The sequence below is a fragment of the Rhineura floridana genome, chromosome 10, assembly GCF_030035675.1.
Source record: "Rhineura floridana isolate rRhiFlo1 chromosome 10, rRhiFlo1.hap2, whole genome shotgun sequence".
NCBI classification, from domain to species: Eukaryota; Metazoa; Chordata; class Lepidosauria; order Squamata; family Rhineuridae; genus Rhineura; species Rhineura floridana.
Genome location: NC_084489.1, coordinates 79263748 through 79290408, shown reverse-complemented (window position 1 = coordinate 79290408; position 26661 = coordinate 79263748). Strand labels below are relative to the sequence as shown.

The following is a 26661-nucleotide window of genomic DNA, read 5'->3' as shown; positions in this document are numbered from 1 at the left end:
TTAAACTGCAAGGCTTTTTTTGCCTATTAGTGAATGTCTCTGCTTTTTAATCCAGCAGGTAAGAAATGGGATCCTGTGCAAATTTGCTGAGAATTGATTGATCATTTGCACACTTATTGAGTTCAATGGGATTTACTCCTGTGCAATCATGCCTAGGATAGGTGAAACTGCCCACGGGGGAAGGGGAGGGATGGAGTGGGCAGAGGAGGAGGAAGAAGGGGAGGAGAGGCAGAAGGGAGGAGGAGGGGAGGAGAGAGGAGAGGGAAAGGGAGGAGGAGGGGAGGAGAGAGGAGAGGGAAAGGAAGGGAGGGCAAGGAGGGAGGGGAGAGGGAAAGGAAAGGCAGGTTTGATCATTTGCATGCTTATTGAGTTCACTGAGATTTACTCCTGTGCAATCATGCTTAGGATAGGTGAAACTTACCTGGGGGATGGAGAGGAGGGAAGGGGAGTGGGGAAGGGGAGTGGGGAAGGGGAGGAGATTGGGTGGGTGGGCACTGGACAGAGGGAAAGCACTTTTTGCAAAGGAAAATATTGTTAACAGTATCAATATTTTTCAGAGTTTCCCCCACCTTTTTATTCTACAGGAGACATATGTAGTCTCCCACCCAAAGGCTGTCCCTAGCCATATCCACACTTGACATCTCCAATTTAAACAGTCATGGTTTCCCCCAAAGAATCCTGGGAAGTGTAGTTTGTGAAGGGGATTGAGAGGAGACCCCTAATCCCCTCACAGAGCTACAATCACCAGATTTCTCTGGGAAGAGGGGCTGATTGTTAAACTACTCTGGCCACTGGAGCTCTGTCGGGAATAGTCTCCTAACAACTCTCAGCACTCTTCACAAATTATACCTCCCAGGATTCTTTAGGGGAAGCCATGACTGTTTAATTTTATTTATTTATTTATTGCATTTGTATACCGCCCCATAGCTGAAGCTTTCTGAGCAGTTTACAACAATTAAAAACATTAAAAACAAACATACAAATTTAAAAACACATTCTTAAAAAGCAATTTAAAAACACATGCTAAAATGCCTGGGAGAAGAAGAAAGTCTTGATCTGGCGCCGAAAAGGTAACAGGTACACCTTGTCAGGGAGATCATTCCATAATTTGGGGGCCACCACTGAGAAGGCCCTCTCCCTTGTTGCCAGATTACCACCTTACTTCAGAGTAGGCACCCAGAGGAGGGCCTTGGATGTTGAGCGTAGTGTACGGGTGGGTTCGTGTCAGGAGAGGCATTCTATCAAGTATTGTGGTCCTAAGCCATGCAAGGCTTTATAGGTTAAAACCAGCACCCTGAATCGAGCTCAGAAACATACAGGCAACCAATGCAAGTGGGCCAGAATCGGTTTTATATTTTTGAACCATCTGGTCCCTGTTACCAATCTGGCCGCTGCATTTTGCACAAGCTGCAGTTTCTGAACCATCTTCAAAGGCAGCCCCACGTAGAGTGCATTGCAGTAATCTAACTTGGAGGTTTCCAGAGGATAGACATCTAAAGCCAGGTTATTCCTGTCTGGATAGGGGCGTAGCTGGGACACCAACCGAAGTTGATAGAAGGCACTCAGTGCCACTGAGGCTACCTGAGCCTCAAGTGACAGAGATGGTTCTAGGAGAACCCCCAAGCTACTAACCTGCTCCTTCAGGGGGAGTGCAACCCCATCCAGGACAGGTTGGACATCCACCATCCAGTCAGAAGAACCACTCACTAGCAGCATCACTGGAGGCATTCTAGAGGCAGCTGGACAGCCATCTATCAGGAATGCTTTGATTTGGATTCCTGCATTGAGCAGGGGGTTGGACTCGATGGCCTTGTAGGCCCCTTCTGACTCTTCTATGATTCTATGATCTCAGTCTTGTCTGGATTGAGCCTCAGTTTATTAGCCCTCATCCAGTCCATTGTCTCAGTCAGGCACTGGTTCAGCACATTGACAGCCTCACCTGAAGAAGATGAAAAGGAGAAATAGAGCTGCGTGTCATCAGTATACTGATGGCAACGCACTCCAAAGCTCCAGATGACCGCACCCAACGGTTTCATGTAGATGTTGAACAGCATGGGGGACAGAACTGACCCCTGCAGAACCCCATACTGGAGAGTCCAGGGTGCCAAACAATGTTCCCCAAGCACCACCTTCTGGAGCCGACCCACCAAGTAGGAGTGAAACCACTGCCATGCAGTCCCTCCCACTCTCAGCTCAGCCAGTCTTCCCAGAAGGATACCATGGTCGACAGTATCGAAAGCTGTTGAGAGATCAAGGAGAATCAACACACTCCCCCTGTCTCTCTCCCGACAGAGGTCATCATACAGGGCGACCAAGGCTGTTTCCATGCCAAAACCAGGCCTGAAACCAGACTGAAATGGATCCAGATAATTGGTCTCGTCCAAGAGGGTCTGGAGCTGGCCTGCCACCACAAGGACCTTGCCGAGGAATGGAACATTTGCTACCGGCTTATAGTTACTGAGATTTTCTGGGTGTAGGGAGGGTCTCTTCAGGAGTGGTCTCACTACCGCCTCTTTCAGGCAGTCAGGGACCACCCCCTCTCGCAGAGAGACATTAATCACTTCCCTGGCCCAGCTGACTGTTCCATCCCTGCTAGCTTTTATTAGCCAAGAAGGACAAGGATCCAGCACAGAAGTGGTTGCACGAACCTGTCCAAGCACCTTGTCAACAACCTCAAGCTGTACCAACTGAAACTCATCCAAGAAATTGGGACAAGGCTGTGCTCTGGATACCTCGCTTGATTCACCTGCTATAACACTGGAGTCTTAAGTCCTGGCGGATGCTAAAGATTTTATCCTGGCAGTGCCTAGCAAATTCATTACAGCGGGCCTTAGATGGTTCTACCATGTCCTTGGGGCCAGTGTGTAATAGCCCCTGGACAATTCTGAAGAGCTCCGCTGGGCGGCAGATTGATGATTTGATAGTGGCAGCAAAATATTGGTTTTTTTGCTGCCCTCACTGCCCCTAAATACAGGTTACCATAGGCACTTACGAGTATGTAATTGCATCCACCAGGAGTTTGTCTCCATCTGCACTCAAGCTGTCTCCTATATTGTTTCATCACTCTGAGCTCTGGGGTATACCATGGAGCCTTACGAGCTCTACACAGGAGAGGGCACTCAGGAGCAATCATGTCAACTGCCCCGGTCATTTCTGTATTTTCTATAGTTCAACGAGGGTTTTGACAGGAGCACCAGCCCTATCAGCTGGGAAACTCCCCAGAGCCCTTTGGAAACCAGCCGGATCTATTCGTCTCTGGGGGCAGACCAACTTAATAGGTCCCCCACCCTTGTGGAATAAATGTCTGATGTGGGTGTGGCCCCCTGAGTAACCAAGCCAAACACCTGTTAGTCTGATTTTTAGAACACTGACAGTTTGGTCTTACTGAGCATGCCTGCACTATCATAGACTCCAATGTTAAATTTCTTAAATTAAAAATCAGCCATATTTTTAACTTTTAAACTGCAGAAGATGAAGGTCAGAATATGGGGCAAAGTCAGTAACAGGATTACATATACTCTGTGAACATGGCTGATTTTTAATTAATTTCAACAGATTATGAGAACTCGAATGACAGAAAAATTCCAACAGGGGCCTAGATTTCCCCCCTCGTTTTACAATTTGAATTCTAGATTCTCTTTTGAGTGTTTTGTGTATTGCCATGAAAATGCAGAGGGTTGTTAAGCAAGTGTATCTGAGTTCAGAACTCTTAAGTTTTGTAATATTTTGCTTTGAGATGAGCTTTTGGGAAGCAGCAGAATGGTAAAGGGGGTATTTTCAATTTAACATGGCGGAATGTGAAAAATCCATGCTGGCTATAGTATACAAGCCCCTCTCATGCCTGTATAATACTCAGAAGTCCCCTTGAGTTCAATTGAACTTACACCCAGGTACATGGGTACAGGATTGCAGCCTAGGTGATGGGAAGTGGTAATTGTTTAACAGTGTTCCAGCATAAAACAATCTTTAATACAGACATTCTTTAGAGTGGCTCCTACGAGATTGCCTAAAACGCTGAGATGTGCATGGAAACAAATGCAAGTTACGAAGACTGTCCAGTCGACAGAAAACAGAAAAAGGAAATCAGAGAAGCCTTGTAAAAAGCGAATGTTAGTGCATCTTTGACCAACTAGGAATTTGCAGAGAAGAAACTGAACATACTCTACAAATAAAGATTAAAGCAGTATCAGAAGCCATAAAATCCTACCTCTTCTCCCTTCTGGATTCTCCTGCTAGAGCTGATGATGATCTTATGTCCCCTTTCAAAGGTTACTACCTCAGCCACACAGTTTGGTGCACAGGAATGGTTAATATACCTATAGGAAAAAGAATAGAAGAGATCTAAGCATTTGCTTTAAAATGTGGAGGATGCAAACTGATTTTACTGTAAAATATATACAACCTCTGACCTTTGCCTAGCGGAAAACAAATTTCTAAAAGTGTTATAGTTTCTATAGCTACACATCTTTAAGAGCACAAATCAAGGTTACAGTGAATAAATAAGGCAGCTTTATATTTTACTAAAAGTACGAAGGCTGAATGGGCCAACTTAGTTTGAAGGCAATTGTGCAAGAACACTTCTACAGTGGAAGCTCAGCAAAGAGCCAACAAAGGCTGACTTTCAAAAATGAAATCACCATTCCTCTCAGGCAGAGCCACCCACCTTGCAGGACCTCCTGTCAATGTGGCATCAATGACATGATCATTGTCAATGCGGAACATGTACACTCCGCGATTCTGAGGGGAGGGAAACAGAAAATGCTGTCAAACCTGCACAAAGAGTCTGTCATTCAAATAAAGGAGTGACACACAGTTCTAAGTGTTTTTTCAGATTAGTAATTAGGCACAATCCACTGGCATACTAAGGAAGTGGAGACTTGTGTATATTTTTACTCAACATAGGAAGTAGAGCATTCGTACTAGTATTTAGTGATTAGATGTATTGAAATGAAAAGGCAACCTATAGGGCCCTTCAGAAACAGGCCCAAACACACACCCCTAAATCCATTCACAGCCTGTACCTACAGTCACTGAATGATAGTGAGACAGGGATGTTGCTGTGGATTGTTGATGCATACGCAGCATCTGTGTTGCACAGAAAAATTCACATTTCAGTAGCAAACTGTGTGTGTAGGCCCAGATCTCAATTCATAAGAACACATTGTTACACTTCAACATGCTATCTGTGAAGCGCAATTTGTTAATATTTCAGAATTCTCCACCAATACCAGATGATCTTGACAGTCAAAAGGACATGACACAGTTCTGATTACTTCACATCCAGACTCTAATCACTCAACAAGATTAAGATGTATTCCATTCATACATGTCAGCATTCACATCTCTGTAGCTCTGTTTCTTCTGCACAAGAACCCACACTTTTTTGCTATCTTACATGAGTGCTTGAAACAGGTTAAATAGTCTTATATAATACCTGAGATTCATAAAGCTTCTCTTTCCTGTTGGCTACCTCATTGCGGATGATGGTTCCAATATATTCAATGACCATGGTGTGCTTTTCAATGTCTCTAGCAGCATATAAGCCCAGGCCCTACAAAGACAATGATAGGGATTGTTTAGGAATATTGAAGGACCAGAGGCAAATAAACTTGACCATTATGTTGGTGTGGAATACCATTAGGGTACAAAAACCTAAATGACAGAACTAATGCTTTTTAGAAAACTCAGAGTGCAGTCCTATGTATCTTTACTCAGAAGTAAGCCCCTCTGTGTGCAATGGGGCTTACTCCCATTTAAGTGTGTTTAGATTGCAGACTAAGCAAGGGAAAAATAGCTTTCCAATATTTATTCAACAGGTGCTACTAGGTAGTCTTTGAATTATTGGAAACCTGGTAATAGTTATGACATATCACAGGGGCCTCACCTTCTTAAAGACAGCAAGGATCATACACACCTCAGGGAGGCATTCACCTCCTCTGAGGTCCATGTTTGCAATTTCATCCTAGTTGATTTAATTATCCAAAATGCACAAAGAGTCAGAGAACAACGCAAGTCTCTGTTCCCCAACCAGCTTGCCTATATCCTCAGGCTGCATAAGCAAGTTACAATAATATGACTAGATAGTGTCCTGGTTACATCCATCTTTGGCTCTGTCAAAATGATGGCATCCAATTCAGTGCCGTTGTGCATGATTTTATCTGCAAATTGGACACAACAGGCCGCTGAGGGCTATACAAAAATAAGGCCCTTTGCTACCCAAAACAGCTTTACATGATGAGACTGTGGTAGACCTGATTGCAGCAGAGAAGTAAAACTTCTTTGCTGCCATGTCCACTATAGAGTAAGCCCCAAAGATGGGATCTCAACTGTGTTTGGTGGTGTTTCCAATGAGTCTTGTGCTATTTATGCTCTAGTAGGCAACCCGATTGCTTCATTGTCTTCAGTTCCTCAGAATACCAAGGAGCTAACATGGTTCAACAACTTAGCCAAGGAAATTTGGGAGTGATCATATTGATGGCCTGAGTCACCCCCATATTCCAAGCAGAGACCAGGGCCTCATCAGAACTGCCAGCTCAAACTGCATGAAATTTCCCCAAAGATATTAGAAAAACATCTGGGTTCATTAGCCTCTGGGAGTAGGCCATTAAAATTGGACCTCCACCACCACAAATATTACAGGAAGCCTGAAGGTCAAATGTGACCAGGTAATGATCAGTCCATGGCAACAAAGCCGTTACTAGCTCCTCTCACCCACAGACCATTCCCCTTATCTCAGTACAGAACAAGTCCAGAGCATGCCATGCCACATATGATGAGCCTGATTTAATTTGAGTCAGCCCCATGGTTCATATTGTTTTCAGAATTGACTGGAAGAGACAGCGGCAAAACTTTAAGAGTAAATGCCTTGCAAAACAAAGTTGTAACTGACCTGAATACGTGAGCGTGCCAAATAGACATTGGATTTCCATTCAGTCTTCATTTTTCGGTATTGAGAGGACTTTGAATGAACAAACTGTTTACTGTAAGGTGCATTCAGTTCTCCTGTAACTGTGCTCTGAAATGACTTTGAAGTGCTGGTGCTATTTAAAGTATGAGGCCTGTAGTAATGGGTTATATAACAGAAGAGACAAAGAAGAAAAACTGAAGATCTCTCTGAAATTTATGGCATTTAGAGTTAAAAAAAACACTCCTCAAAGACAGACAGACATTCAAAGCCAGCTAGTCGAGACAACAAAGCAGCTGCCCTGGCTCCGACATGCACATACACAGCCAACAACAACAGGGTTTGTAAGCAGCACACAGAAGCACAGGTATCCTACGCAGCCTATAAACCCTGGGCTGTACTATGTGAATTTAAAAGAAAATACCTTAACACAAACCTCTTGACATGGCTGCTCATTTTCGGCTCAGAGCGGGCACAGCCTGTGGGGTTGATGGCAAGAGGGAGTTCCATGAGGGGGTTTCGGCCATATCGGAAGTTGTAACGTTCACAAGCCTCAACCCCAGGAAGCTGTAAATACACCAAGGAGTCACATGTCAATGCAGCTGCAGAACAGCTAAATAAATGTTCTCTTATTAAAGAACAGCATTAAGAGTTGGAATAGCTGCTATTCTCTACAGGTAAATGAAATACAAAATACAAAGCATGTATCCAAGTGCTTGACAAAACTGCCTGTTTCTTCCTGCTTTTAAGTCCACAGATCCCCAAATAGATTGTACAAGCCAGCCTTGTCTTTCCCCTGCCTGCAAGACTCACTCAGTCATCCCATGCAGTATCTGCTTATACATCCTCATACCTGCCCAGCCATGCTGTCATCAGTATCAAACACACACTCACTCACGTAACTATTGTTGGAGACACAGGAAGGGGAGGAAGGCAGGCAGTTTACAATGACCCATACCAACCATAATTTCCTATTTCTAAACCTCTATCAGAAAGGGAACATAAAACCTTGGAAAAAAGCATTGCTTGATATGTCCCACTGACTAAACTCTAATGCTACAGTTACAACGCTACATTAAATCCCAGAACTGTAACTTCCTCCAGACATTGCCATAAGTTTTCATTAGGTAAGAGCGTGGTTATATGTTATGAGCATCATATAAAAAACTGCCATATGTAAGACAAACTCACTGATTTACTACTATAATAATAATAATAATAATAATAAATTTTATTTCTAGGCCGCCTATCTGGCCGCACAAGCGGCCACTCTAGGCGGCGTACAAGATAAAGTAAAATACAACATACAAACTACATAAAAACCCAAGAACTACAATATAAAACGAAACCGAACCCACCCATAGCTAAAACCAATAGCACCCAAAAGGAAAAAAAAAAAAAAGCAGCAAAACAAAAACAAAACAAAAGACAAAACCCCAGGCCACCTCAGCCAGCCGGCTTATGTATCCCTCCAAAGAGGGACAGGTGATGGAAATTAGTCACAGCTGGCTGGGTACCTGGGACCTGGTCCTGCAGGAGGCACGTCTGCCAGGCAGCAGTCCCACTGGGAAGGGTGGTGGAGGTGGTGTTCCAACAGCAGCAGCAACAGCAGGCTCTCCTTCCCTGGGTGGCGATGTTCTCCTTCTTCCTGCAGGCACTGGGTCTCCCAGGCCACCTCAGCCAGCCGGCTTATGTATCCCTCCAAAGAGGGACAGGTGATGGAAATTAGTCACAGCTGGCTGGGTACCTGGGACCTGGTCCTGCAGGAGGCACGTCTGCCAGGCAGCAGTCCCACTGGGAAGGGTGGTGGAGGTGGTGTTCCAACAGCAGCAGCAACAGCAGGCTCTCCTTCCCTGGGTGGCGATGTTCTCCTTCTTCCTGCAGGCACTGGGTCTCCCAGGCCACCTCAGCCAGCCGGCTTATGTATCCCTCCAAAGAGGGACAGGTGATGGAAATTAGTCACAGCTGGCTGGGTACCTGGGACCTGGTCCTGCAGGAGGCACGTCTGCCAGGCAGCAGTCCCACTGGGAAGGGTGGTGGAGGTGGTGTTCCAACAGCAGCAGCAACAGCAGGCTCTCCTTCCCTGGGTGGCGATGTTCTCCTTCTTCCTGCAGGCACTGGGTCTCCCAGGCCACCTCAGCCAGCCGGCTTATGTATCCCTCCAAAGAGGGACAGGTGATGGAAATTAGTCACAGCTGGCTGGGTACCTGGGACCTGGTCCTGCAGGAGGCACGTCTGCCAGGCAGCAGTCCCACTGGGAAGGGTGGTGGAGGTGGTGTTCCAACAGCAGCAGCAACAGCAGGCTCTCCTTCCCTGGGTGGCGATGTTCTCCTTCTTCCTGCAGGCACTGGGTCTCCCAGGCCACCTCAGCCAGCCGGCTTATGTATCCCTCCAAAGAGGGACAGGTGATGGAAATTAGTCACAGCTGGCTGGGTACCTGGGACCTGGTCCTGCAGGAGGCACGTCTGCCAGGCAGCAGTCCCACTGGGAAGGGTGGTGGAGGTGGTGTTCCAACAGCAGCAGCAACAGCAGGCTCTCCTTCCCTGGGTGGCGATGTTCTCCTTCTTCCTGCAGGCACTGGGTCTCCCAGGCCACCTCAGCCAGCCGGCTTATGTATCCCTCCAAAGAGGGACAGGTGATGGAAATTAGTCACAGCTGGCTGGGTACCTGGGACCTGGTCCTGCAGGAGGCACGTCTGCCAGGCAGCAGTCCCACTGGGAAGGGTGGTGGAGGTGGTGTTCCAACAGCAGCAGCAACAGCAGGCTCTCCTTCCCTGGGTGGCGATGTTCTCCTTCTTCCTGCAGGCACTGGGTCTCTATACTAAACAATAATAGACCAAGAACCAACCTGGTACAGTTACATGGCCACTTACCGATTCAGCAATCCTAGCCACTGCAGAGACAGACAAGCCAAAAAGGTCTTCACCCTTTAGATATGCAGGGAATAGTTGGAGCATTTCAGAACTCCTCCTTGCTGAAGCAACAGGCTCTAGGATTTTATCCCAAACACCTGCATGGGATAAAAATTGCAGTGAGCCATGAAATAAATACAAGAGAAAAAATAATCGTAATATGCTCACTTAAAAGTCTTATTTACTTTGTATGTGGTACTAGGATTGCTCCAAAATACCAAGGGGAAGATTGTGCATTTAGGATTGTACCACTCCCAAGATGAATCCTTTACACCAGTTTCACTTATGCATAGAAAGCCATGTGTACCTTGTATGTTGTCGTATACAATGAGCACAAATTAATTTTGTTGTATATGGTGGAGCATTCCTGCAGCATGCACCCATGGCAAAATAGGATGAGATCACCACAAGTGATAGTGACATGGGAACTCACAATTTGCTGCAGATAAATCATTTATGCATTGGAGATTTATCTTATGGGAAGTGCACTTACAAGTTACAGGCATAATATCTTCAATAATGAATATGGAAATGTCATATGAATGTAAACAATGAAATACACATCAGGCGCTTAGAAGGACCACAGTGAAGATAACACTCAACTGACATTCACAGGATTCTGTGTTACCTTTAGGGGTTGAATCAGAAAGAACCAGATCTTCATGGCCTTGTTCAATAATCCTGATCACAAAGAGGGGAAGACCATCCTTCTCTTCAATGGAGCACAGGTAGCGACATCTGTGGTTGGCATACCGTGTACTCCAATACAACCGGCTGGCCTCGTAACCCACAGGATAGAGCACCTTTGAAGAATGGAAGGCCTGCATCTGGTGTGGCAGCAGCTGGCCAATGGTGTGGAAGATGAGGCTCCCCACCCGAAAGGTGTGCTCACGATCCCCCCGTTGTACTATGCTGGCAATTTGTCGGACTTCATCACGCTGGACGTACACCCGCCTGAAGACTGCAAAATAGCTGAGTTCTTGCTCGTGAGCGCCCTTTGGTTTGTGCATAGGGCAAAGCATAGTTTTGTCTTTAAAAAACATGCATTGTGCTTTAATGGCACAGGTAAAGTGATAAATATTGGTGCACCTTAACCTGTGACAGCCGCTGGTAGCGCCCATTTTGTGACAGAACATGCATTTCATTTGCAAGCCCCTTCGTAGGGCTAGTTCCACATTTATTAAGGCACCAGCTTGTGTCTCATAGACCTCAGTAGACCAAAGAGCACAGTTCAAATGGACCCAAAGATCTAAATCAAGGTTAAGAAGTCTTGCTGGTCCATCTGTTACACCATCGCCCTCCTCATGACAGAAACAACATTTTCGGTAGTCCTTGGGTACCAGATCAGGTTTAATGGTTGTGCCCAGCTTTTTGAGGAACTCGTCTATCTCTTCATCACAAGGAGGTTTGAATGTTCCTTTAGGAACCACAATCTGTATGTTCCATTTCTTCCACTTCATTCCTTTCCATTTCTTACTTACTGGTCTACAGTCATCAAGACCATTCGGTATAGTTCTCAGGCGGGGTTTTAACTTCACTGTTACCTTAAGCTCATCTGGTTTTGGCTCCACTCTAGCTGCTTCAAAAGCAGGAGGGAAGGTGATAAGGGGCGAGGAAGGCGGAGAAACCTTTTCCTGTAGCTGAGGTAGGCAGTGAACATCTAACATAGAGACATTGTTGTTATATTGATGGAATGCTTTTGGGGGTGCCTCCTTCATTGGAAACTGTGGTAAGGAAGGAATTGATTCCTGAGAAATAAGCAGAAAGCAATTAACTATGGTCTCAAGTGTTTGGACAACATTTTTTTCAGGTAAGACACACATAAGAAGACTTTAGCACGTGTTTTTAAAATTGTATATTTGTTTTTAATGGTTTTAATTGTTGTAAACCGCCCAGAGAGCTTCGGCTATGGAGCAATATACAAATGTAATAAATAATAATAATAATAATTAATATGAACTTATTATGGTACTAAGAAACAATTCGACAGCAGTAACTTCACTCCAATAAACCAGTCCAGAATGTGAACTTCTTAATGCAGTTTTAAAGAAATGGAATTGGAAATGGTTTCTAAAGAGAGGAACCAACAGGATTTGTAGTTTTGAAAAGCGTGCATAAAATCTCTACGGTGGAACATTTCACAGAACATATGAGTCCAAAGGGATTCCAACAATGTATCTTTTAGAGCAGGTACAAAGTGGAAATGACATACATATGGTGGGGGAATGGACTAGTGTATGCACTTGCCACCTATGCTTCCACATACTATTGCCCAGCACACAATGCATGAAGCAGCCCTCAACGTCGGCAGCATCCTATTTTACTTGCAGAGAAAACCTGTTTATCCTGCTGATACTATGTCCTCCCAGGCAGCATGGTAAACCATTATCCCTACTATCAACCATAAATATCTAGAAGACATGTAGGAATTTATATGCTTGAGACTGATTTACTTGCAGGTAAGTCTGATGGCTTGATATATGCAATGATATACTAGCCCACTTAAAAGCAAATTTATTCATAGGCAGGCACTCCAGATTGTAATTTTAAGCAGAGTTTTAACAACAAAGTTAAGTTGCTTATGATGCCTGAACAGAATGTGACAAAGTTAATGAGCTATTGATACACCATAACCTGAAAATGGGACATAACCTGAAAATGAAGTCTTAAACACCACCCAATATAAGACTCAGATTGTACCAAATGTTCTGAGCATATCATGCAGACATAATGTCACTGAACACTGGCTAGAATGCACTGGAAATATCTGTTGCATGTGCCACCTTCTGCTTCAAATGATGTGAGCAAAAGAGAAACTCTTGGTAAATGGTGTTCTCTACTGCAACAAAGCTGAAAATTTGGGAACAGATACTAATGAAGTTCTCTAGAGTTAGCTAACATTAAAATAACTATTTACATTGGAGATGGATCTTGCAAACAATTTTTAATAAATACAGTATTTCATCCAGCTTCAGAATTTTTTTAAAAATATTTCAATTAATATTTATTGGGTGCTTTATTAAAGCTGCAACACTGATAATTGCTATGTATTTACCTTGCTTTCTGAATTTTTTGCTTGCATGGATGCTGAATAAAGAACAAAGCAGTTGTTGCTACAGAAGACAATGTCTTTCTCCATTCTTTCAGACTTCTCTCTGGAATCCTGGAAATAAAAAGCCGAAGAGTGTAAAAACATACTTCAGGCAATTTCATTGTACTACAGACCAGTGATACAAAAACCAAGCTCTCCATTACTTGTAGGAAACTTTTGTTGTGTAAGTATTAAAACCTTAGAGACCAATGCCTATTTAGAGTGGATTATAAAAAGCACTCACTATCAGCATGTTAACAATGTCAATATGTTTAGAAGTTTGCTAATTTCATAAATGTAAAATAATGAAACAGATTTGCTTTCTTGACAAAAAATGGTTCACATTGCACATAGGAATGTATAACACAACAACAAAATATTCATACAGCCCTTTCACTATGAATGAGGCAAAAGGGCAGAATCTAATCTTAGCAGGAAATGCTGGCATGTTGCCTTAGTGGTACATGCTCACAATAACATTTTGATTGTACAGAACTACCTGGTAGTGAAAATAATTTCAAGCAAAATTAAATTGACTGGTGATGATAGGATGGAGGCATGCCAACTACTGAAATTTCTACTTTGGAATACTGGTATTTGTTCACAGGCCAGAGAATCCCTAGGAATGTTCATTTTTCTACAGCCAAAAATACAGCAGAAATAAAATGACAGCAAGATTTTTTTAAAAAAAATGACAAACTTTCTTCTAGTTAAACAGATAAATCATCATTACTTTGCAATGGCTTCTCAAGTTATTTCTGAATTGTCAGAGACTACTTGTTAATGAAAGAGAAATCTCTACTGAATTCCTTCACCCTCCAAAAACAGTAATCCAGTGCAGTAATAATTAGTTATACAATGCAAGGTATACCTGATCCCCTATTTTGTGGCTTAAACTTTTAAAGCAAAAACAGTAAAGCAAAAACAAATGGATGTCACTTTTACTGTAATACCTGTTTCAAGAAAGGTAGATCTTTGAAAGGTTTCCGTACTCCACTGCCCAGAACTACAACTTTACAATGAGAACACCATTGTGGCCTCAGCACTGAACCATCTGCGACATTTGGACTGTGTGCCTTATAGCCTGCTAAAACTTAACAATAACACAAATTTGTTATAAAGTACCATTTTTAATAGAATGTGTATTATTTCAGTGGAAGAAGCAATATGGGATGTGCATGTGTGTCCCCTCCCCAAATATTTCTCTTACTTTCCCCTTCACTCGTTGCAGAGGATCATTTTCCCAGCAACTGATGCACAACAGCAACATACCTTCCACCACCAAAAACCTATTTTGACTTTCCACTTTCTACAACCCTTTTTTTCTAGTGCTTCTACTTACATTTTTACATTGCAACTGAATATGACAAAGTAATTGACAGTATTTCCCCCTGGACATGGAATAACCCTTCTGCACAATCTTTTACAAGTGCGGCCTTGTGTTACTCTCTCCAGAACATGATTCATGTTATTGACAATGATACAGAAAAATGAAGCACACACTTATTTTCTCACCTCAAGGTTCAAGTCTTCAGTGCCAAGTTTTTGAAAAAAAATCACTATCAGTAACAAAGCCAAAAAAATTATATATGCTGACTCACCATTACCATTTGGGGGAAATGGCATATTATGTTGTTTGAGTCCATAAGGCCCTGTTAGTCCAGGAGGGCCTACCGTGCCTGCCTGAGGACCATGAAGTAATAAGTGCTGTTTATACTCAAAGGCTACATTTACTCTATGAGTGTTCATCATTCCCATTGAGGATGGAATATCCGGCGCATTGCTAACTTCATAACTGTTTGGAATTCTGACATGCAGAAGATTGGAAAATGCAGCCATCACACTACCAATATTCTAGAATGGAAAAAGGAAAAAAAATCCATGAGCATATCATCTCTTTTGTTAATCAGATAATTAAACAGGACTAAGCTGAAGTGTATGCTTTGCAAAACAACCTCCCCATTCCCCAGAATGCACTCACCCAGTTTCAGTGATTGGGATGTGAGGGCTATAAAACAGGACGAATATTGAACTCAGAATGGCACCATCAGGAAGCCTATTCAAACTGAGAGCAATGCTTCCTGGATTCATTTCAGTTCAGCTTCATGACATTGCTACATGGCAAATCTGACTAACTGCCTGATGACGTGACATCAACCCACTAACTACATGAGCCCTGATTGGTTGAGACTACATTAGTAAGAAGCCTGTTTTGTTTTGTTTTGTTTTTAAAAGGGCATCAAAAAGCCAGGGCTGTGGAGTCGGTACGCCAAACCTTCGACTCCAACTCCAACTCCTCTATTTTTCTACTGTCTGACTCCAACTCCACCCAAAATTGCTTCCAACAGCCCTGGAAAGGGCTGTAAATGTCTTTTTAAATTGGAAGCTCTCGTAGGAGCATTTTTATCGCTGCCTGAATATGCGCTGATCTTGGCATCACAGCATTTGTCTTCATCTGGGTCCTGTGTCATACACTGACACACAAAATGTTTTCCATCTTATGGTGAAATGCTCAACTACAGCTGACTTCATGGGAAGCTTCTTTGACACTTTGAATTTATATTTTAAAAAATTTGTCAACCAAAATTTATTTTGAAGCCGGAGTCAGTACATTTCTACTGACTCCGACTCCACCCAAAATTGCTTCCGACTCCGACTCCATGACTCCAACTCCACAGCCCTGCAAAAAGCCTACAGATCAAGGAAAGTAGCAGCTGCAAAGAGCACATGAAAATAGCACACAAGATTGGGATTTGTGAAAAAAACCCTACACGATCTGAAAACGTCTCTTTTGCTAAAACATTTTGTGGATAGTATTTCAGCATAGTCCTACAATATAAAGAAACAGCACTGAAAATACAAGTGTTTTATTGCAACACAAAGAAAATAGCCATTACTTCTACAGGAAATAATATTGTCCACAGTTTACATGCTACTCAGTGGAATTTCCCTTACCTCTGCAGCTGTGGGATGTAAAGTAATTGCTATGGATACAAGGCCGGATTTTGGACCATTTTGGGAAGGCCCAAGCTGAGAACCAATGAAGCCAGAACCAGGCTCCATTTTGATACAATTCCGTTTTGCTTCTGAACCTTCATTTCAAGGGAGAGAGAAGAAATTAATTAAACATACATGCAATTGAGGTGCATGAAAATACAGGTGGAGAAAACAGGTAATACATTTAGAATATATTTTAGCATTACCCTTTCCAGTACTGGCAGGTAGGATTGGAATGATGGGGGATGGAACAGGTTCTGGCATCTCTTCCTTTACTGCTGACAGATCAGGATACCTACTTATTTCCATGCCCATTACACTCTCAGGAGAGGAAGAAGGAACAAAGCTGTCAGGAGTGTCCCTATCACCACAAGGATCCTGAGCCCTGGGAGGGAAAATTAAAGAGAAGTGTTGGAAACGCTGTTCACATGTAGATGTGTAATGTGGAAATGGGAGTGCTGGGTATCACGAAGGTGACAGCAATTTGAAGGAAATGTCATTCTGTTAAAAGATAAAATATGCCAAATCTTTTCACAACAAAATACCTTAAAAATGATGTCAACAAACATCACATTGAAGCCTTTCATATCAGAAATTCATTACTCTTGGGTTCAAGTACTTCAGCTGTTCTATTTGAATAATACTACTTATGCTTGTAAGGCACTACAATTCTACAGCTGCAGGGTTATATGCACAATGGGGAAAAATATAAAGATTCCTCCCAATATAAGATAGGGGAAAAGGCTCCTCTCAAACAGGCCGCCACCTAGCTGAACTTTTTAAAAACAATTTTAAAGTCTGAGGCTATGCTAGTCATGAAGGCTACATACTGTCTCCAGGTTCAGAGGCAGCAAGTTTTATCCACAGGAGAGGGCTATTACTTCCCACAGGCATGTGGTTGGCCATTGTGAGAAACAGGATGTTGGATTAGACATGCCTTCTGTCTGAAACAACAGCAGAGCTCTTCCTATCTTCTTAAGCTACCCAAAGAACACCAACTGCTTATCTTGGTTGCAAGGAATGTGCTATGCTCCTTTTCTAAGTGGGAAAAAGAGGATGTTTCTTCAGAATGTTTTCAGAGATTTCAGTATCAGAGTGGTAGGCCAGAGTCCTCTTTCTCAATCAACCAGACTTTCTCAAAATCCTTTAGGAAGACAGATAACCACTTTGAAAACTCAAACTGTATTATACTGATGAACAAATAAAATGTTCTCAATCTGAAATAGTGGCTGCTGCTTCCAAATCGTTTAGTGAGTCCAATTTTTATTAAACTTTCTAAAATTCCCAACGTGAGTAGTCTGTGGACTTTCTCTAGATATGCATTATAAATGATCCCCAAGAGAACCTCATTAGCATCGGTCTTTCTGCAACAGAGAACGAAATTGCCAAAATAGCAATTTGAAGCTTTAGGCTGCAACCCTAACCCAATTTACCTGAGAATGTCCCAATGAATTCAATAGGACTTACTTCTGAGTAACATGGTTAAGACTGTGGTGTTAGTAACCTCCTCAAAGTTTAGCACCATCAGGAAGTGTCTACGAGAACAGGCACCCAACACAAAGCTACGGATTTTTTTAGCGAATATTCTTACCTTAGCTCTTCATGATTGTTATGAGGTGGGGTTGGAAGAGAGGCAGGGACATCCACACTTTTAGGACCCTGAGCCATGGCTCTGGCTAACAGATCATCCTGCGGTCTGAAAGGCAGCTGAAACTGCTTCTGTCCTAGAGCTTTGGTAACTGAAATGCCGCAAGAACAGACTAAACAAATGACCCAAAATATTTAGTGACATACATTTAGTGACATACGAGACAAAAAAAATCCAAATCAAAAAATGGATCCCAAGTTCCACTCCTACTTCTTTGGCTTTACATTTAAATTAGACTTTCAAGTCCACAGCCAAAGCTCTGAAAACCTGCAGCATTCTTACACAAATGAAATGAAAGAAGGGGAAAACCTAGTGCCCAGTTAATGAGGAACTGGGTAGGATGGCAGCAGCCGAGTAAAGGACATAGAATAGAATAGTAGAGTTGGAAGGGGCCTATAAGGCCATCAAGTCCAACCCCCTCCCCTGCTCAATGCAGGAATCCAAATCAAAGCATTCCCAACAGATGGCTGTCCAGCTGCCTCCTGAATGCCTCCAGTGTCGAAGAGCCCACTACCTCTCTAGGTAATTGATACAGAAGGGCTGGGAATTGGTCAGGAAGCAACATACAGGTTAACCAGCTCTCAAACAACTTTGCAATAATTTCCCAAAACTGCAGGAGTGTCTAGCTGTACAGAATTCCAGGGCCAACACCATAGCTATCTATAATGGGTATGTCCCATTAAATTTGTGTAAACAAAGAATATGCAGAAAATACAGTAAATATTCTTCAACATTATTCCCATAAATTTTGTAGAGAATGTAAACAAAATTTGAAAGCATTCTGCCGCAAAGTGGATTACAAATTTACAAAAAGCAAGCCCCATATTTCACTGTACACAATCTGAAGACTGAAGCAGCGTACTCTGGGATACATGTGACAACTTACCATCATGCCCTCCAAGCATTCCAGCCTTTGTAGCAAGTTCTTCAGTAGTTGCAAATCCATTTACCATTTTCTGGCAAGTCACAGGCGGAGGTGTAGGAGGGAGGGAGGCTGGAGGAGTGGGAGGGTTACTCAAGTTATTCTGCTGCACGAGAGGAAAGGATTTCAAGTTAGCTTTTAGCAAGTTTATCTGCTAAAGATTCACATATAATGAAAGGTAATGTAACCTACTTATAAATGGGCCAACATAATTTTTATTTTATAACTATACACAAATAATGCAGCTATCAGTCACACTGTCTTGGTTCAGATGCAACACAAAGCCTGGTCTGATGCTATGAGAATGAGCCTGGAAGGAGCTTTGGGTTCACATGCTCTCTCCTTCCTCCACATTCTCAAAGTAAGTAGTTGCTAGGTTGTGAGCTAACCATAGTTAACTGTTATATCTGAACTTGCAAGCTGGTTCGCATTTGTCCTGCAAACCAGGATTGCAAGCCATGATCAAATTCTGTTTGTATAGCAAGCAAAAGCCATTGCAGGTTCAAGCTTGGAGTTATACCTGAACTGAGCCAAATGGCTTGGTTCACATGTCACACTAAGCCAAACCATGGTTTAGCATGAACACACAATTGTGCGGGTTCTGAGCAATAAGACTGACTGGGGAGGAGCAAAGCAGCCTCATTCTGCTGCTGTACTGCACTGCACTGCACAAAGCTACAGCTTGGCTTAACCTGTCATCTGAAGCAGGGTTTGTGGTTTAGCTCTCTCCAGACTAACTAGAAGCTGTAACCAAGATTTACTCTATGGTTTATGGCTCATGGTTTGTCTGGGAGAGCTTAACCATGAACCCAGGTTTGGATGACACACTAAGTTAAACCATGGTTTACTTTACTACAGTGAGCAGAGCAGCAGAACAACCAAGGAGGAGCAAAATGGCTACAATCTCCTCTCTGGGAGATCACACACTCATGTGTTTGTGCCAGAGTCCCTTTCATCAACTGCCACCTGTCTACCTCCAGAAGATGGGGCAGCTAGAGACAGGCCTCAAACAACCATTTCAACTATTGCAACCTATAGCTCAGTAGTAGTGCATCTGCTCAGCATGCAGAATGTCCCAGGTTTAATTCCTGGCATCTCCAGGTAGGCTGGGAAAGTCCAATGTCTGAAACCTGCTGCCAGTCAGTGCAGATAATATTGAGCTAGATGGACCAAAAGTCTTACTCAGTATAAGGCAGCTTCCTGTTTCTAATACACGTGAGAAAGAAAAGACAGCCACACTCCTTCAAATAAGCAGTCCTTTACAACTTCAAATTATTTTGTGTTTGCACTGCACTGGGAATTTAGCTGTGTGTTTTTTTAAAAAATCTAAAGGCTATGCATCAGTTTGAAAAGATAGTTAATAGAATAAAAATATTTACCACGAGTAATGGGTCGTATCCAATGCAGTCGTTCTGCTAGCACAGCTGACTTCTGCTTGTGGAATGCAACTTCCCTTCCTCTCCCCTGTAGCCTCCCATACACCCTCTAAAACTGCTCCAAAGGACTGAGGGACTGTCTGGAGCAGATTTTGAGGGCCTGAAGGAGGAGGACAGGATGGGAAGTCCTGTTGAATGAGAGGAATTCTGTGCATGCAGCACTGGATATAACCCAACATTTTAAATATACCTTACCACTTTCCAGTGAAGCAGAACAAGCATAAAGCTGAAGATGGCAGTCAGGCTGGCTCCAAAGGGCGGCCAGGTGGGGCCCTGGCCAAGGGACCCTGGGGCTACAGGGCTCTATGTGCGCACGCGCATCCCTGCCATGAGCCAAGATTGCGGCAGAGGCTTCAGCCCCTTAGGGAAACCTTGGCCGCCACCTTGGTTAATGGCAGCGCTGTGCGCACAACTGCACAACAGTCAAGAAAGGTAGGTTGAAGAAGCAAGGGAATGGTGGGGGCTCTGGAGCTCTCGCTGTGCGATACGCAGCAGCAGTCCTGCCGCAAATCGCGGAAAGGGAGTGCCGAGGCCCGGGGCAGGCTTGTGCAAGAAAAATGAAATCTTTTTATATACAACATGGTCTCATGAATCACCACAGCATAACTAGTGGTTAATACTGTTGGGTTCAAATTTTTCCTAACAATACCATTGTTTTGTTTCTTGTGGAACATTTGGAGAATCTATGTAGAAAAAAATATACCTTGTAGATTAGCTGAGAATAGTAATCTGATACCCCGTCAAGCGTTGCACTACCAAAGCTTCCCAAAAGGCGATTTCCACTATTCAGATGGCCACTGCCATAAGGAAGAAAGTGGGCAAAACTCACTCCAATTATTGGCTCCATTAGAGGCAGCAAAGAGAGTTGCTGTAGGAAAAGATGAGTAGTTATTATTATTCAACTAGCAATACGCATCAAACAAACTGGAAATTTCCACTCAATTACACTAAGACAACTATTGCCATTAGAGGCCCAGTTTTTTACTAATTCATCATACACTAGCCCTGAGATAGTCCTATTACATAAAGGATTTCAGGTATACACTTACATCATTTCATGCACTCTTCCTGTCAGGTAAGCAGCCTTTACCAATACATTTTTTACTTACAGACTTTGCTCTCACACAAAATAAACCAACGCCATCCCGGAAGTGGCCTCAAAATGTGGAGTACTGCAACTGTCTCACAACTTTTGTCACTAGAACCCAAGTGTGGTTAGGAGCTCCTTTTACCAGCTTTGTCTGGTTTGTCAGCTATGGCTGTTCCTGGACAGGGATAGCCTGACCTATGTAGTCCATGAGTTGGTAACCTCAAGGCTGGATTACTGCAATGTGCTCTATGTGGGGCTGCCCTTGGCCCTGGTTCAGAAGCTTCTTTCCAACAGATGTTTCTTTCCTCTTTAACCCCAGAGTCTTACGGTCTTATTGAGTGCCCTTCAATTTGCCATTCCTGCATCTCCTTGCCTTCTTTTCTACGCACATGGCTGCCTTCTTTCCTTGACACTCCCAACAACTGTGAAGGCTCAATTTAACTCTGTCCAGCTGGGTTATTGAAACTGATACCAACTAATCTGAACTGCCTGGTTTCTAATAATTTGCTTCAAGCCCCCCCCCCCCCCCCCGGGTAAAGAAGGGGTATTTTGGTTGTTGGTGCTCAATCACTAAGCTTTGTTCCTTTTGAGATATAATGGCAATACTGGACCATTAAAAAAGACATGGAAGAGGGCATGTTGCATCAAGTATGCGCTGACTCATTTAGGGCTCATTTAGAGACAATAAAAATGTGTGGCATCACATCCCCTCAGAACCTTTTATGCTTCTGGGGCTTCTGATTATCTTCTGCAGTATAGCAAATGTTACATTAAAATACACATGAAGACTCTATGTATAAGCAATCCTTAAAACACAAACATTACACTACAGAGGGAAACAAGTCGAATATGTTAGCTCCATCAAGTGTCACAGTAAATGCAGCAGATGTGAATTATAGGCAAGTATTAAGTATACTTGAAAATTCAAAATACATGTATTACTAGGTTTTCAGCTACTGTGAATAAGCAACACACTAAAAACACTAAAACATCATGGTGCCAATCTTGTTCAATACAGTCAGAGACATAGCATACCTGAAGTCTTTAAACTGGCTTTTTACCCCTTCAGTGCTCACCTGTTTTAACTGCATAAATGTTTCAGTGTTAGGATAAATAGCATGTTTTTCCTCTTCCTCTTTTCTTCTCTTCTTAGATCGAGGTGCTGCCTTCTCACCGGCCCTCTGAGTTCGTTTATTTCGCTGTTTTTTCATTTCATGTCCGAAATCTGCTCTCTGAAGCTGGCTGTTACCACATCCAAATGTACCTTGCAATGGATTCCCTAATGATTGCTTATTTGGGGGGGAGGGGGGAAATGATGGGGAAAAAAATCCGTGGAGATGACTTAGTTCAACTATTTGGCTTATATTTATATAATTTATTATTTTATTTTATTATTTTATTATAAAGCAACAAAGAATGCTACTATAAGTTAAGCATTACTTTATTCACTTTTCATTGTGCGATGGTCATTATATATCATAAGATGCCCACCTAATGGTAAGAACATAACTATAAAGATATGGAGTGTCACCTGCAGTATTCCCTTTTTCCTGGTTTTGCTCATCTTCTTTAATTCTTTGTCTAATCATAATCATAATTATTATAATAATGATAGTAGCTTTTCCTCACAGAAGTGATGGACTTACAAAGCCCAAGCTGCACAGTATCCTAGGCTTTGTATGCTCCCTCACCTGCCCCTTTCTCTTAGATCTTGCCCCCTCAACCACTTTCCTTTCACACCTCTCTCCTTCCTCATTTCCTGAACCCCAAGTTGATATTGCTACAGCGTTCCCTACTTTAACCACTGCTGCCTCTAAACTGGCTTCCCACTTCCTAGACCACCTGCTTCTTTTGCCTCCGTATCCATTTGCTGCCTTCTCAGTAGTCTTTTATCAGGCACCTGCTGGCTTCCCTTTAGTCCTACTCTAATCAAGAAGGGGTCTGTAAAAATGCAAATAGATATGGGGAAGGGGAGAGGGCTAGTTTAATGGATGCTGATGTCACACAATCACTTAAATCTACATACTCAGGTAGCCTTGTGTCAGCTCTTCCTTAAAGCAGTTCCTATCAGGGATACTGGTGGGAATTTCTGCCTCAGGTGCAAGGTCACAGGATCTTGAAATATAGCCTATAACCTCTACATCTCCCTTTGCTTTCTGGCAATAGCCAGGCCAGTAAAATAGCATTAAAGGAGAAGGGGGACAGAGACTCACAAATGTAGATATTGTTTCTTGCTTATTTTATGTATAAGTTTGAATAGTTTTATTTTTCTTACTGTCCATATTTATATGATAAATATATGAAACCTGCTGAAATAATCTCTTCTACATGTCTATTTGAGGAACAGAAGCCCTTCTCTCCTCTCTCCTGTTTAAAAAGGAAACTAAACAACAACAAAAAGAAAGCATAGGTGGCACAATTACCAACGACGTTAATGACTCACAGAGGGTAAAGAGAAACCAATGCTTAGTAGTATCTAATTGCATTCATGCTAGAAAACCACCACCATTTCTATGTGATTCTCCTCTGTCCTCCAGTATATTTGTTAACTTCTTGCTAAACAGTGTCCAGAGTTTCCAAGGAGCTAAATAATGACAAAGCACACATCTAATAGAATCAGAACTCCTTCATTCTAATGTAATTTTTGACAGACACAAATAAACTCTGTAATCAGGGATTCCAATGATGTCAAACTGGTTGGCTTCCCAAGAATCACTGTCATTAAAAATAACAGCTTTTAAGTTCTAATATAAAAACTAATTTTTAAAATATCATTATAATTTATTTACATGCAAACAGATAGCATTGTTGGCAGCAGAAGCTTTCTGGCAATAATGGCTCTGGGGTTTATCCAGCTTTCAAGTATTAAGCAATTACCAGTTCACAATAGCAGGTTTTCTCCCAGGATGCAGTTTTTAGTTTATGAATGCACAATCATGACTCATTGGCAGATTTTTTAGCTATGAACTACTGTAGCTACACAGGCTGACAGAATATATTCTTCGATGTTCAGCATTACTACAGCTAGTTTTTCTAACATGCAAAATGTATTCATTGTTGTAAGCATCAGTCAACTGCTAAAATGCTAAAAAAAGAGTTGAAAAACAAAAAGTCAAAAACTCTTGACACTCCTTATCTGATATACACGAAGGATTGTTTTAATTATAATATCTGAGCATAATCCAGCATTTCAAAGGAAAAAACAGATTTACAATTGTTCATACAATCTTAATTCAGCTTCTCCACACATCTAAACTGGATATTCATCAAGACAGTTGCTTGTGAATGAGATTACACAGTCATGGAAAATTGTGCAATACTGCATTCACACAAAGAGCTGGTTTAGTCTTGGTGTCCCATTGAGAGAAATGAGATTTTGTCTCAGGTAACTCTGTACAGGTTTATAGGCTGTTTTAACAGTTCTGAAAATAAAAGGGAGAATAAAAATTGTACCCAATTTGAGCAGTACTATATATTTGATATACGTGACAGTCAGAGCCTGAAACTGTGATAAAAATTTACTTATATCGGTAAGAAAGAAATAGCTGTTGCTCAGCAACAAAGGATGGGATGCTGCAACTATGTGTTCAAAGGCTGTGGGAATTTGCAAATTTAGGCTGTGGGAATTTATGCTCAGAATGATGCTTCTCCACTTCCTGCTTTATATAGTGGCCTCCGGAGAGGGTAAAAGCCCATATTAACCTATATACAACATAGTGAAGAGGGGAGCATATTCAACCAATACTGACTTTTAAAAATAAAATAATGGTCTTACCCTTAGGAGCTGGGTGTTTCTAATGTGTGAGTACAATAAATTCATAATGCTGTATAATGTCAATACTCTCTAAGTTTGGCTGTTAATTAAAAAATGCTTACCATGCCGCCTTCAACTGGATCCTGTTTTCCCATAAATTTGCTGTCCTCAGTACTATCTTCTGACTGTAAGTTGCTATCTGATTTCTGATTGAAAAGAGAGGCAGATTTTTTGTTCTTAAGCAAATGTTTGAGGAGTTCATTCCCCGATTCGCCTTTTGCTGCTGGGATGCTGTCAGGTTGTGCCTGACTCTGTGAAGAAGGGATAGGATGCACAGTAGCTTTATCCTCGTCCACTTTAATGGCATTTTGATTCTCCATCTTAGGCTCAGCTTCACTAGGGCATTGATCAGCTTCTGTCTTTTCCCGACTAATTTCCTGAATGCTCACAGAAGCCTCTGTCTTGACCTTGTCTGTCTCCGGGTTTATGCTTGATTGCTCAGGCAATTTGTTTTGTGGCAAATCACTACTAGAGAGCTGACCTTTCAATTCTGAGGAAGGCTGACTCTCTGCAGCATTTGGATGTGATGAACCTGGCAGCTCCTCTGCCTCCATTTCCCCCGTATGTCGTGTAAGTTCACCAGGTGTGCTAACTGTTGGGGTGGAGACAGCATCTGAAACAACTGGAGTTGGAGGTGCAGTTATATCTGAATGAGGGGTTGACGGGGCATTTACTGACTCTGCATCATCCTCTTTCTTCTTCTTTCTTGTTCTTTTCTTTCTGCCCTTCTCCTCTGGAATGATATCAGAATACAACTGGATGAGAGACTGACTCGTTCCAGGCAAGTTTGTTCCACAGGACATGGTATCCTGACCACAGGGGGCACCATTGCCAGATACTGGAGAAGTTGCGGGTAAGCCAGTGGCAAACTGAGGTCCGACATGGTATTGTATGAAGCGGGGCCCAGAGATATTTCCATGAGATTGCTTAACCAAATGGAAAGTGGGATTTCCATCTGGAATTGGGGCTGGATCAGGTCCAAAGGAGGAAGAACCCCCTGGCTGCCGCTCACTACATGGTGGAAAGTTGGCAGCAGGTGGGGAGTTTAAAGGTCCTTGCTGCATAATGGGTCCCATATGCTGTTGCTGATGTTGTGGAGACTGCTGAAGGGGCCGTGGAGGCCGCATGAAATCACAAGGTAGGTCAGGACTGAAGAATGGTATTTGAGACAAGGAAGTTCTGGCATTTAATTCTGAGCTCATCGTGCTGTGCTGCTCCATTTCCATCTTCTGCTGCAAAGCTCTCTGCCGATCGACCTCCTGCATAAGTTGAATTCGTTGTCTTTCCTGCTGCTCTCGCAAACGCTCCTTTCGCTCACGCTCTTGAAAGCTTTCACTAAATGGGTTGTTGTCATCAAACTCTACACGCGGTGGTGGCCCTGACTGTACATTTGAGCTAGGAGCTGACACAGAAGTGGGCGTCACAGGATTCACTGGCAACTGTGTCACTGGTAGCTGCATCCTTGGAGCATTGTGCGGGATATGTGTTGAAGCAGCATTGGGTGGTTGCCATCCAGGCAAACTTGGCATTCTAGGTGGATTAGGTTGTCCAGGAACAGCTACTGTATGTTCTTGATGCTGAAGCTGTTGCGATACCATTGGGAAAGTTTGCTGACCCATTGTTGGTGGAGATCCTCCTGGGACCATTGGGGGCTGAGAAGGCATACCTGGCATCATTGCAGGGAGCCCCATTCCACATTGTTGTTGTTTAATCCGATATTCTTCAATGAGTTCTGCATGCTCCTTTTGTTGCTTTCGTATCTACAATGTAAACATGTTGGTAACTGATGATCCATAAAAGTACATTTTGTTTTTCAAGCTGAAGACTTCAGAGAAAAACAAATTCTTA

General features: G+C 42.7%; 1 protein-coding gene across 11 annotated transcripts in view; it reads right to left on the bottom strand.

The window, feature by feature from the left end:
- Positions 1–26661, bottom strand: part of KMT2C (lysine methyltransferase 2C) — a 283231-nt gene that overhangs the window by 5410 nt on the left and 251160 nt on the right. For 5 of the 11 annotated variants that reach the window (XM_061587633.1, XM_061587630.1, XM_061587637.1 and 2 more), the window contains 17 exons: positions 24876–26573; positions 22076–22288; positions 20613–20777; positions 18438–18579; positions 17495–17663; positions 16110–16288; positions 15862–15998; positions 14508–14760; positions 13860–13999; positions 12871–12978; positions 10444–11563; positions 9777–9913; positions 7329–7471; positions 6890–7058; positions 5435–5551; positions 4664–4737; positions 4208–4316 (listed from right to left, as the gene is read on the bottom strand). In XM_061587633.1, coding sequence (XP_061443617.1) covers positions 4208–4316; positions 4664–4737; positions 5435–5551; positions 6890–7058; positions 7329–7471; positions 9777–9913; positions 10444–11563; positions 12871–12978; positions 13860–13999; positions 14508–14760; positions 15862–15998; positions 16110–16288; positions 17495–17663; positions 18438–18579; positions 20613–20777; positions 22076–22288; positions 24876–26573 — 5073 coding nt within the window. The remainder of the gene's footprint in view (positions 1–4207; positions 4317–4663; positions 4738–5434; positions 5552–6889; positions 7059–7328; positions 7472–9776; positions 9914–10443; positions 11564–12870; positions 12979–13859; positions 14000–14507; positions 14761–15861; positions 15999–16109; positions 16289–17494; positions 17664–18437; positions 18580–20612; positions 20778–22075; positions 22289–24875; positions 26574–26661) is intronic. The other 6 variants (XM_061587640.1, XM_061587634.1, XM_061587641.1 and 3 more) reach the window with 4 other exon arrangements.